This window comes from Triticum aestivum, chromosome 3B (assembly GCF_018294505.1).
Source record: "Triticum aestivum cultivar Chinese Spring chromosome 3B, IWGSC CS RefSeq v2.1, whole genome shotgun sequence".
Taxonomy (NCBI): domain Eukaryota; kingdom Viridiplantae; phylum Streptophyta; class Magnoliopsida; order Poales; family Poaceae; genus Triticum; species Triticum aestivum.
The window spans coordinates 515,950,669-515,963,583 of NC_057801.1; the positions used below are offsets into that span (position 1 = coordinate 515,950,669).

General features: G+C 44.5%; 3 protein-coding genes across 3 annotated transcripts; 1 reads left to right on the top strand and 2 right to left on the bottom strand.

Annotated features, from left to right (window-relative positions):
* Positions 1-585: 585 nt before the first annotated feature.
* LOC123070674 (pentatricopeptide repeat-containing protein At4g32450, mitochondrial) lies at positions 586-4,090 on the bottom strand. Its single transcript, XM_044493966.1, has 2 exons — positions 3,806-4,090; positions 586-3,400 (listed from the first exon to the last, which is right to left on the bottom strand). Exons 1-2 carry the CDS (start codon positions 3,916-3,918, stop codon positions 787-789), a joined length of 2,727 nt encoding a protein of 908 aa, XP_044349901.1. The 5' UTR covers positions 3,919-4,090; the 3' UTR covers positions 586-786.
* Positions 4,091-4,224: 134 nt separating this feature from the next.
* Positions 4,225-9,497, top strand: LOC100127062 (protein farnesyltransferase subunit beta). Its single transcript, XM_044493967.1, has 14 exons — positions 4,225-4,532; positions 4,902-4,988; positions 5,070-5,175; positions 5,641-5,676; positions 6,335-6,417; positions 6,497-6,550; positions 6,657-6,708; positions 6,775-6,839; positions 6,966-7,022; positions 7,131-7,203; positions 7,992-8,078; positions 8,159-8,300; positions 8,802-8,905; positions 9,065-9,497. Exons 1-14 carry the CDS (start codon positions 4,249-4,251, stop codon positions 9,299-9,301), a joined length of 1,467 nt encoding a protein of 488 aa, XP_044349902.1. The 5' UTR covers positions 4,225-4,248; the 3' UTR covers positions 9,302-9,497.
* Positions 9,498-11,752: 2,255 nt separating this feature from the next.
* On the bottom strand, positions 11,753-12,565 carry LOC123065621 (Werner Syndrome-like exonuclease). The gene has a single exon (XM_044488865.1). It carries the CDS (start codon positions 12,509-12,511, stop codon positions 11,885-11,887), a length of 627 nt encoding a protein of 208 aa, XP_044344800.1. The 5' UTR covers positions 12,512-12,565; the 3' UTR covers positions 11,753-11,884.
* Positions 12,566-12,915: the final 350 nt, after the last annotated feature.

Here is a 12,915-nt window from a genome sequence, read left to right on the forward strand (position 1 = left end):
CCGCAGCTAAAATGAACCCTTAAAATGCACTTTTTTCAACCCGTATCCCAGTTTGCGATTTTAAGGGGTGTGATAGAGATGTTCTAACCACGCCACTTCGACCTCACTCGTACGATGCTCCAGTGGGCCACATGTAAATCGAATTTTGATGTAAGACTTTACAAGTTATTGTATGCAACCTGGGTCAATGTTGTAAGTAGATTTTTTTGAAAATTTGCGTGACGTGTTGGACTTCCATTTCACCTACAGAAGTGCACCCAAGTCACTGCTTTTACCATCAAAGCTCCAAGTTGCAGACTTCTTCACTGAGGCTCTTTCCTGATACACGGAATATCTAAACAAATCCTCTTATTGGAACGCTAAAGCATATAAAGGCTGCCAGTAAAGGACCATGCCTAATTGTCTATGCTGTGAGTTAAAGGTTCAGTAAATCAAGGAGTATAAAAGAAGGGGTAACCAGGATGTTCCGTACAAGTCCCTTAGCACAAAAAAGTTACCAACAAGTACGAACTACAGAATACCTGCAAACCAAGTGTATATCTTTAGTTTTCGATGCATAATGATTTGTGAGGGAGCATCATCAGATAAAGAATGCTTCAAGCTAATAAATTCCAGGGTAGAACACTAATAGGATGTTACATAGAAGAGAGGATACACCGTGTCCCTGGCATGAAACCTGTGGTTAAACTAAATGTTTCATAGGCAACATACCTTCAGGATTTACACAACTGATTTTGGATCTCTACCTATTAAATTTGATAACAGCATAGACATGTCGCATTGCGTTTACCAATAATCTTTGCAAGAGCACACACCATTTTCAAAATGGTGGAACCTCTTTGCATCCCTTGCAATGATCTGACGGCCAACAAGCTTAGAGATTATCTTCAAAGCTGTGTGGCAATCTCCACAGGAGCGAAGATTCTTGATAACCCGAATTGGCGAACGGACAGCACTAGTTATAAGACCATAACTAACAGCTAGTCTCTCACTGTGAGCTAGCAATGCATCCTCTTTAGTTTCTGGATCAACATCGTGAAGCACAAATCGAGTATCCGCAATATAGCCAGCCTCCTTCATATGAGCCGCCAAGTACCTCAGCTCTTCATATATCTTAAGGGTTTCTGGATGGGATCGATCCCCTGCTCTGTATTCATGAACTTTGCTCCTAGCTTCAGCAGTATTAGCCTTTTTCCTTTCTTTCTCCTTTGCAAGGTCTGGAGCATTTACAGGGAAAAGACCCGTTTTAGACTGCTCATTCAGCCTAGAAGGATCCAGGCGTTCTATAATCTGAGCACAATGATCCCCAAGCTCTAAGTATCCATTAAGTCGGCACATATTCATCAAACTTTCCCAGATATCGACGCTCGGTTCCATAGGCATCCGTTCAACAAATTCACGAGCTTCATCAACATAGCCCGACTGGCCAAGCATATTAACAATGCTCGCATAATGATCCACGGAAGGAATTATACCAAAATCCTTCTGCATTGATTCAAAATGCAACATGCCCTCGTCAACTGATCCCAAAATTCCACAGGCCAAAAATACATGTGTGAACATGCCAGAATCTGGCTTATCTCCCGTCTGCTTAAAACGATCAAAAAAGTCAGTTGCTTCTTCACCAAGACCATTATGCACAAACCCTGAGATTATAGTGCTCCAAGATGTCAAATCATGCTGCGCCATAGTACTGAAAAGTTTCTTTGCATCTTCCATCGAGGCACATTTAGCATACATGTCCAAAATTTTGTTGTTAACATCTATGTCAACAGCTAGTTCTGATTGAGATATTTGATCATGTATTTGTCTTGCTTCTGCAAGAGCAGATGCATCAGCGCATGCTTGCATCAGTTTAAAGTATTGAGGAGCATGCAGTACAATGCCTTTTCCTTGCAGCACCGGTAGAGCTTTCAAAGCTTCTTTTATGTTCCCGTCTTCACATAACTTATCCAGTTCCTCAATAGTACCTTTCGATATGCCGCTGGCTTCGTCAGATACTTCAGAAGGTGATCCATTATTTGGCAGGCTGCCAGGCAGTGAATGCTGGAAATACATGTTATCTTGATAGGGCTTACTGCTCAAGTGGTCCCCAGCTGAGGTAATAGGTTGAACATCTGAATGAGATTCTGGATAAGTTCTGTTATGGCTGTGCTGTACATCTGTGTTTACATTCATGTAATGCTCTCGATGATTTCTCTGCGTGTCAATTTTGTTAGTGGTATAATGACTCTGATATGCTTGTGAAGCATTGTATCCAAAATCACCTTTGTGGCCTTGCTGGAATACTGGAACATGCTCCTTATGGAAATGGCTAGTATTCGGATACTGTGAGGCAGAATTCGCAGGCCTATTTGCAGGATCATGACTTTGATAATCATTCTGCTGCTGAACATTTCCAGTTAAGTTTTGATATGACTGTCCTGAAGGACCGTATCCATTCTGCCTACCATTATAGTTCTGCTGGTTACTTTGGGTGTTGTGACCAAAGTTGTGTGTGGCATATCCAGTGCCATTGTGCTGCTGCTGAGTACTTGGTGGACCTCCATTAGGACTTGGGTGATTGTATGCACCACTTCCCTGATCAGGCTGCCTGGTATTGTATCCAAAATCACCATCGTGGCCTTGTTGAGATCCTGCAACATGCTCCTTATGGGAACTGCTTGGAGTTGGATACTGTGACGCAGAATTGCCAGGCTTGTTGAAGTAATTACCATTAGATATTCGATCAACCTTCTGTTGCTGAAAGACTTGCTGGTCACTTCCAGTTGAGCTTTGATGTGACTGTGCTGACGGGCCATATCCGTACTGCCCACTAGTATAGCTCTCCTGGTTACTTCGGGAATTGTATCCAGAGCCGCAATCATATCCAGTAACGTCACGACCTCTTCGCACATTACCATCTGTAGAAAGGCCATTAATAGCAGGTGTGACAGTCTGCTGCTGATGAGCACTTGGTATATCGCCCTTGGGGTTTTGGTGGCCATATGCACTATTGCCCCCATACGATTGCCTGGCAGTATATCCAGGTGGCTCGTTATTCATTCTTGCACCGGTATATGGCTGGCGACTATCTGGTAAGCCATACGATCCACCGCTCTGGTAAGGTCCGCTCTGGTAAGGCTGTTCAGAATTGCATCCATAATGTGCATTGACACCGCCATCAGCATGCACACCTTTATTTCTATCAATGCCTTCTGAAGAATTAGCTGAAGGGGGGTCCCTCTGCAAGGGGCGGCTGAAATGATCAGGTGAGTGTTTTGAGCGGGACTCTCCATAGTTCCCTGCGTTTTGCACACCCCAATCACGGTGATAGTCCCCATCAATTTGTTCGGATGCCCGACTGCCAGCGCCTCGATTTGGAACCAAAGAACGCGGGCATCCTCTTTCAGCTGGAAGACTGAAACAGAATAGCAAACATGTCACGTTAATATCCAGGCAAGAAACATGCGTCGAAGAAATCATAGTGGCCAGTTGGAGGCGTCAAAGCAATCTGCTTGGCCATGTGAACACTGAAATTATAAAGGATTGAAGTGGCGGGCTAGTTTCAGCACACTGAAATCATAAGGTGTCATGGGTGGGCGTATGTGTTTCGTATATCTGCCATCTCAAGCTCCAACCGAAATTGATTTCTTCTACGTATTCTTTGGAAGAAAAAAATCTTCTATATATGTAACTCATATGGCTTTGTTTCTAATCGCAAATGAGCACAACTTCACGGAGAGGACTAAACCACTGGACTATGAAATCATGATTAACAGGCAGGGGAACACTGGCCCAAGGACTTGGCGCAGGCGTGCGGTACCTGTGAGGAGAACCGACTCGACGGGCGGGGGAGAGAAGCGCGGCCGCGAGCTCGCCGCGAGGGGAGTAGCGGGCGGCGAAGAGAGCCCTGCGCGCTCCAACCATGGCAGCCATCTCCCTCAACCTCTCGGCGCGGCGTGCTCCTGCTGTTCCGTGCGCCGCGGAAACCCTCGCGGAGACGAAGAGCCCCAGCCGCCAAGCGGAAAGAGGAGGCTGCCCTACGGTGGTGCGGCGGCGGCGGCGTGGCCGTGCGTGCTCGGTGTGGTGGTGGGAATGATACGCCCGCTCGAGCCGGACGGGTGGGTATAGCACACGGCCTCGCGCCGAAGCTGGGTCGGTCCACTGGGCCTCACTGCCTACTGGGCTGGGCTTTTCACTTTCAGGCCTTCATTCCTTTATCGGCATCGAATTTCTACTACCCCAGTCCAAGGACCAAGCTCGCACATGGTTCGCCTTTCCCTGAGATCCTCGCGGCCGCACGGAGACAGAGCTCGCAGCAGCGGCACACAGCGGAGCGGCGGTCCGCCTGCCTCCGCCGCGCCTATGGATTCCTCGTCGCAGCCGCAGCCGCAGTCTCCTCCCGCCGGGGGCGACCCGTCGGAGGACGGCGCGGCCGCGGAGCTGCCCCGGCTCACCGTGACGCTGGTGGAGCAGATGAAGGTGGAGGCGCGGGTAGCCGACATCTACCGCGTCCTCTTCGACGCCGCGCCCAACGCCAAGTCCGCCATGTAAGGGGACCTCACTCACGCTCCATATTAGTACTTCTTTTTAGCTAATAGCCTGCTGTTCGCGGTGTTTGGGAGTGGTGGGTTTGGGTGCGACAGATGGGCTTCAGAGCTTGGTTGGTGCGGAGATCAGATAGGTTTGCTTGGCTTCTGCTCGAGATTGGAAGCTCACTGATAAATTCATCTATGTAGCAGATGGGTGGAGTAATTGCTTGATTGTGGTACCGAAATTTTTGCTCATAGAAGCTTAGTTCTGCCAATTAGGTGTTGTATATATCAGTGTGCATTCTAATTTTCACAAGCACTAGCTTGGCTTCTATGATGTTCTCCACTTGCTTATACCGAGCTTTGATCATTTTTTCTTGGATGCAGGCTAGAGCTGTGGCGCGATCAGCATGTCAAGTATTTGACGAAAGGGCTGAGGCATCTTGCACCTAGCTTCCATGTGCTCGATGCCAAGTAATGCTTCTCCAGTGTTAAATTAACTTAAGTGCCGTCCCTGATTTATACTTTGCTTACAATTTCTTCTGGTTATTCCAGTCGGCCTTGGTTATGCTATTGGATGGTTCATGGGCTTGCATTGCTGGATGAAACGCTTGACGATGACCTCGAGAACGATATTGTGGACTTCTTGTCTCGATGCCAGGTTTGTTGATCTGTTACAATATAATTGTATGGATATCTTGCTGCAGTTTGCAGTTAAATTTTGATAACACTTATGCTTAAGGATATAGATGCTGAAAACTTTACAAGCAAACTGTTTAAGGCTTTATTTCAAACTTCAGCTCTTCTTTGCTGATATGAAAAACAAGATTGAATGGAACCGCTTTACCAAACTGCTTAATGTGGTGGGGCTACATGAATAAACCTCTCAATCCACATGTAGTTTTGCATATATACATACTATAGATTATAGAGACTAATAAAGTTGCTGAGACAATATGCTCTGGTTGCACAACACAGTAAATCTTATATGATTTTTTTACGGAAAAATGCAAGTAGTATTGGTCATACATCATTAAAGCACTGGAGATACCCATTTGCAGACACAGTAATTTCTGAATATTACCATTTTCTTTCTCTTATGGTGGCTTAATTATAATTGTTTCAGGACAAACATGGTGGATATGGTGGTGGACCTGGGCAGGTTTGCTCTAACCTCAAACTCTTTTTAATTCCCCACATTTAGGTTGGTTAATCTTTTGCATTAGTTCTTGAAATGGAATTTTAGGCAACCATGGAATTTGGAACAGGCCATGTGAATGCTGGGCTGTAGAGATACTGGATCTGACATTACTTTCAAATGTTTGCTTCAAAATGAGTGCTTAGACCGTTCTAGGCTACTTGGCATGTTCACATGAATATACAAAATAACTTCGACAAACCATTTTAGGGTTATAAGAACTTCGACAAACCTTGCCTGCGGTGGCGTTGTGTGTGTGTGCGTGTTGTTCGGATGGTACCTTGTTGACTTTGTGCTCGGTGGTTGCTTTATTTATAAAGCGGGGCGAAAGCCTTTTTCGGTAACTTCGGAGATATGTTTTATATGAAATATGTATCTGTGTGTTTGGTATTTGTCTATTTGATGACCTGATGTGTTCATATAACTCAAGAAGCCTGCTGTAGTTGGCAAAGCTAGCTTTTGTAGTGGTTTTGTTTCTCCGTCTTTTGGAAGTTCAGAGATAGCATTAATCTTTTTTTTTTGTTAACTGATCTACCGTGTCATGTTTATCTACTCATTCAAGATGATAATGTCCACTGACCAGTTTTTAATTTCATCCTTTTGCTCACCTTTTCTTTGGTAGTTACCTCATCTCGCTACATCGTACGCTGCTGTAAATACACTTGTAACCATAGGGAGTGAAAGAGCACTATCATCAATAAAAAGGTAACTCTATGTCTGCTCTTGGAGAAAGATGTTATTTATATCTGTGTCGTTTTCTGAACCGTTCTAAGTTGTCAATCAGGGACAATCTGTACAAGTTTATGCTTCTAATGAAGGACAAATCAGGTGCTTTCAGGTGTGTTTTCTCGATAGTGCATAGGGCAAGGAAAAAAAAACTACTATTTCCATACCAAGTTCCATCTGTCTAATGTCTGTTACTCCATTGAAAATCCTTCAACCAGAATGCATGATGGTGGTGAAATTGATGTCCGCGCTTGCTATACTGCAATATCGGTGAGTTTCTTGTAGTTCTTAATGTTTCTGTTGCCATTCTCTAATATTATGCTTGTTGATATTTAGGTTGCCAGCCTCGTGAACATTCTTGATGATGAGCTGGCAAAAGGTGTTGGAAACTACATAGCAAGGTTTGCTTTGGTTAATGTGTTTTTTCAATTTTGCAATTTTAAAATATGTGGTTGATTTGTTCAGATAACCTTTTTCTATAGAATGATTGGTTAATTCATACACTATATCCCCCCCCCCTCCCCCAGTTGTCAAACTTATGAAGGTGGGATTGCGGGGGAACCTTCTGCTGAAGCTCATGGTGGGTACGTTTCTAAGGATGGTCTCTGATGATTTTTTATTTTTTTTGCGGGGGATCTCTGATGATTTTTATGTATCTGTTAAAAAGTTTAAATAAAAATTGCTTTGATAAGGTACACTTTTTGTGGGCTGGCTGCAATGGTCCTGCTTAATGAAGTGGAGAAACTCGATTTGCCTAGCTTGATTGTAAGACAACCCCTCCTACTACTTTATTCAGTTTCCCTTCTATTACAGTGTGTATGTGTGTTGTGCTAATTTTGGTTGCAATTAGTTGAACTTGGCCCTTTGGTTTTCAATTATGTAAAGGAGAAATGTATCGGATATTATTTAAAAATCTATTGTTGTATTGTTAGGAAATAGAAAAAGGTAACTTGTCAACTCTCAATTGACTAAAAAATTGCCCGAGTTGCAACCTGTAACAACTGAAACTGTGTACTTCACAACCTCGGGTAGTTTTGCGAGTATTTTTGACTGGCATGGGTGCCATGTGTTCACCACGTTACTACCATGTCATCAGACAAATCTAACAACCGAAACATATGTCCGAGTTGCAACCTCTAACGACCGGAGCTGTCTACTTTACAATCTTGGGTGTTTTGCAAATATCGAAAATCTCTTAATTTCTGCGAAACTGTAAAGAGAGAAGAAAGAGAAGACGGAGAAAAAGATCTGGCATGGGACTGTTTTGTTTGATGATATGTCAGTGGCATGATATCCATGTCAGCCGAAGCCAGTTGTGAAACTAACCAAGGTTGTAAAGCGGATGGTTTTGTTATTTCATGGTTGCAACTTAGACGATTTTAGAGTCCAAAGTTGAAAAGTTGACTTTTGCAATAGTTCGGAGTTGGAAGTGGACTCTTGCGGAAGTTCCAGGTTGAAAAGTGAACCTTTTCTAGGAAATATATGAAGCTGCATATGTAATGTATTGTCACATCATTGTTTGTTGCAACACTAACTAGGGCCTCATCATTTAGGGCTGGGTGGCATTTCGTCAAGGAGTGGAATGCGGATTCCAAGGACGGACAAATAAATTGGTTGATGGTTGCTACTCCTTTTGGCAGGTAAAATACCGCTATCGTATTTGAATTTCTTAAGCCACATGTTCTGCTCCATATATGACTGATGGCTTGTGTATGTCCAGGGAGCTGCTATTGCTTTAGCTCAAAAGCTAATGGCAGGGTCTGATGAACAATCTAAACAATCGCAGCCCAGCAAATTATCCTCGGTAGATGATTCTTGTGGGACCAGCTCATCTGGATTGGCTTCAGAAAAAACTTCTATTGGTAAGTATTTTGTGCTCAATACTTATGAAAAATTATCTTGTGGTACCAGTGTGCTTTTCTTTATTAAAAACATATTTCTGCTTCAAATATCTGGTGAAATAAATAATTGACTGAGATTCCCTGTTATACTTACATTAAATATCATGCTTATATATCTTCTTTGCTGAGTTTATAAACTGCAACATATTGAAGAAATATAAACTTTCTCTTTTGGAATTGTGATGAGTTGGGGTTTGGCAATTCAATATGGTGTGATTATTGGTGTTTTCAAGTTTTTGTTAGTTCATCAGGAGTATTCGTAAGTAACGTGCATTACTGCACTAGTGTCATTTGGTCACCTTGTTGCCTTGGTACCTTCGACACATATTTGTAACTTGAATACAAATTTCTAATGCTTCATAACCTGCGTTACATACTAGTGTCTAGTGCTTTGATTTTTACAAGGTGTTGGGTCTGATCTTGATTTATGTCACCGTTTTGTGTGTTTTTATTCTCTGATAGTGGATTATGCGAAGATTGGATTTGATTTTATGAAGCAGAGCAACAAAATAGGTCCGCTGTTCCACAACATTGCTCTGCAACAATACATCCTGCTTTGCGCACAGGTAAAAAAAGAACATCTTACTTCTTGCATAGATAGATATCTAGAGTTTCTATTTTCGGAACTTCAAATTTTCGAGCGTGCATTTCGTGACGGGATATAATTCTTCAGCTTTGAAAGTTCATGTTGTAATTGAAACTACGTCTACTGCTGAAATACACAGGTGCCGGAGGGAGGATTGAGGGATAAACCTGGAAAGAACAGAGACCACTATCACTCATGCTACTGCCTGAGTGGCCTCTCAGTTAGCCAGTACAGCGCAATGACAGGTTCCGTTTCATGCCCCTTGCCGCAGCACATGCTTGGCCCATACTCGAACTTGCTAGAGCAAATTCATCCGCTCTACAACGTTGTGGTAGAGAAATACGAGGAGGCCTATGAGTTCTTTTCGAGCGAGTGATCAAATGTACACCTTTACAGTCTCAGATAGCTAGGATGATCTGTGATATTGCATGGCTTCAAGTACTGGGGATATTTCTGCGACGTGTCCGTTTGTTGTATACTAGCAGTCATTTGAATAATTGGATTATGCTCCTTGCACCGTGTATGACTGATTCACTATGAGTGCATGGTGAGAGGCTGAGCTCTTTTTGTCACATGTCTCGGGGATGTGTTATTGATAGCATTGCTGACTGGTGGCAAGACATTCTCTTCCTAACTCGTGATCGGCATCAAAACCTTCAAATGCAACGTTGGATAGGAAAGCTATGTGCCATATGCCTTGTGCGACTGGATATACTCACAAAGTGGCAATGCAAATATATGTTTCGTGACATGTTCCGTACAATGTTAAATTCTAAGGCTTGTGGATCTGTTTAGTTTATGTGTCATATCTTTTTTTTTAGATGTTCTGTGCCATATCTCAAAGAGAGAAGTCCATGTTTCAACTCTGAATAGTAAGAATCAACCTGAACTTTGAAACCGTCCAAGGCGTATGCGGTGGGTTGGCTTCTTCGTGTGGCTTGGCCACCACTGGCGGAGCTTCGGCAAGGCCGGTTGGGCCGTGGCCCGCCCAAGTCGGGAGCAAAAAGCTAATTATATAGTACTGCAGCTCACAGCGTTGACGGACACCGTACAGAAAACGCAGCAGAGTCGTACGCGTAGGATTCACAACGATGCAGGCTCAGGGTTCGACCACGACTGCGGCCTCATAGTGCAGTAGGAAGCACACATAAGCCTCCGGCTGCCGCGACGCCGGCTGCCGGCCACCGGAGCACCGCACACATCGGTGTCCCACGGACGGACGGCCAACCGGCACACGTGTATTCAGCCGACCCACGCGACAACGCAACGGTAGGCGGCGACCCAAGCACCCAACTAGCTAGCTTCTTCTCTCAATCCATGAGAATCACTACTAATGTGTATCCCTGCAAGCAGCATAGCTAATCGATTTGAATGATTCTCAATTTTATTCCCCTAAATTCAACTTAGGTCATTGTTCGTTAAATCATCCCCTAAATCCCCTAAATTCGACCCCAATAAACATAAATAATCCACTGAAGATCTGTTCTTGACACTTTACAAGTTCACAACAGATGCCAAGTTTACAGTTTACAAGTTCACAACAAAAATAGTGTTGTTGTTTACTGTCTAACAGTGCACTCAATTGTCGTTTACTGTCAATTTGATAGCGCTGTTTACTATACTTTGATAGCTTAAATAAATAAATAAATAAATAAATAAATATATGGTTAATAATTTGGAAACATTTGTATTCCCTGGCCGGCGAACATGCCTCTAGCGTACATGGCTTGCGTGTGGTTGTAATCTCCTGGTATAAACCCTTCTTCTATCAATACAAAGATACGCAGCTTGCGTATTCACGAAAAAATAAAACATTTGTATTCCCTGGCCCGCCCAACTTTTCTTTTGTAGCTCCGCCACTGTTGGCCACCTTCGTCCAAGTCAAGGTGGAGACTTGCTGGATGGTGCGCGAGGTTCGCCTCTTGTTGGCAACGTCCTCGTGTTTTGGTTTCAATGAGGGGTTTGGTCGAGGATGCCAGGGCGGTGCCCCCGGGTGGTGGACTGCCCGTTTGGCTCTCCAGCGAGTCTCATGGTGGCAGTGGTGGCTGCACTTCTTGGTCGAGTCTTATGGTGACGGTGGTGGCTGCACTTCTTGGTCGTGTGGCCGGCAACCGGTGTGGCGGTAAGTGATCCTGGCTCACACCAGGCCTTACCCTTGAGTGCGCTTGATGGACTCGAAGGCGGTGATGAATTGCGTTGTTAAGGGGATTTGTATGTGTTTTTTGCGGTGCAATTTTTGTTGTACAATTTTCTCTTCGATATATTTTGTAAGACTATCTTATATCATTCGGCCGTGTTACTTTCTATATAAAGCGAGGTGAAAGTCTATTTCAAGAGACTACTACTATGTGGAAACAAAGTTTTCATAGGAAGTGGAAACCAAATGTTCCAAAAAAGCCTGAAAAATGAGAGAGGCTGTATTATGGGAGCTATGATGAAGGACATAAATTTGGCAACCAAAAGTGAGGCATGAAAATATGAGTTATTGAAAGTGATGCTGATTTTTTTTTCACACCTCCCAAGCGAAATTGATTTGATTTTATATCTTGCATTTTTATGAAACTTGTGGATTATGTTACACTAGCTTTTTTGTCAAAATTTTGGAATATTTGAAACATGTTTTTCATATTTATTTTTTGATAAACATGATTTTCAATTCGTTTCACCCGATATCCTCTCTACCCCTTGTACTCCCTCCGTTCCTAAATTTTTTAGAGATTTCAATATGAACTACATCCATACTAGCAAAATGAGTGAATTTGCACTCTAAAATATGGCTATCAGTATGTAGTCCATAAAGAACTTATATTTAAAAACGGAGGGAGTATCTTGTAAAGTTTCAAGTTCCAACACCAGGGCAAACTCCATGTCGACATGCTTGTGATGCAAAGCAAAATGTAACACTATTCACCTAATAATAACCCTAGAAAACTAAACAGATGGCATTGTCACCCTTAACCTAATAGTCGCCGTCGTACAGCCTCCGGCCAACCTCGAACGATGCAAAGGCGTCGGCGCAAGCATACTGCAGTTGATCCCGCGTCAGCCGCGGCGCGTCCCAGGCGCTGACCCGCACGTGGTGCGGCTTCTCGGGCCACACGCCCATCACCTGCCACACGAGGCCCTGCAGCCCGGTGTGCCGCAGCGCCGGCTTCCCCAGCGTGTTCGCGGCGAGGTAGCGCAGGTCCACCGTGTTCGTCACCGCCAGCCCGTAGTGAGCGCTGAGCTTCTGCGCGTCGCCGTAGACCCCGACGCCGACGAAGGTGAAGCGGCCGTCGGCGAGGAAGTCGAAGAGGGAGTCCGGGACGTAGTCGGCGCGGAGGATCTGGAAGACGAGGCAGCGGCGGCCGACGCACAGCTGCAGCAGCGCGACGGGGCCCGGCGGGAGGCCGCGGAACGAGGGGCGCCACTCGACGTCGAGGCCGACGACGAGGCGCTCGAGGCGGCGGCGGTGGATGCGGTAGATGAGGTCCAGCCACTCGTCGACGACGCCGCCGGAGGAGGTCAGGGTGGTGTGGACGTGGTCCTGGTCGAACGCCACGATGCAGTGGCCGTCGCCGAAGTCCGTCACCATGGAAGTCGCCATCTCGATCGTCCTCCCGAGGTTTCGAACTGCTGTTTGGTATAGATAGAGTAGATCAGAAATCCGCCGTATATATTGTAGCGGTACGACGGTGCGTCTGTTTTTCTTTTCCTTTTCTTTAGGGGAGTTTTTCTTTTCCTTTTTTTTTGAGGGAAAGTTTTTCTTTTCCTTTTTGAGGCAACAAAAACGGCGATGCGTCTGTTTTTTTTCTAGGGTAATGGCTAAACTTTGTTGATCAAAAGTCACATGAAGTGGGATAAAAAAAATATCACGGGGGTGAAACCAAACATGATGCCCCTCATCCAGAGAATTCGAAAATTTAGCTAGTCTATTTGCATCTGTGTTCGTTGCTCGGCCTTCGAAAATGAATTTGCAATTCAAGTTTGATGCTCATTGCTTGACCTCCT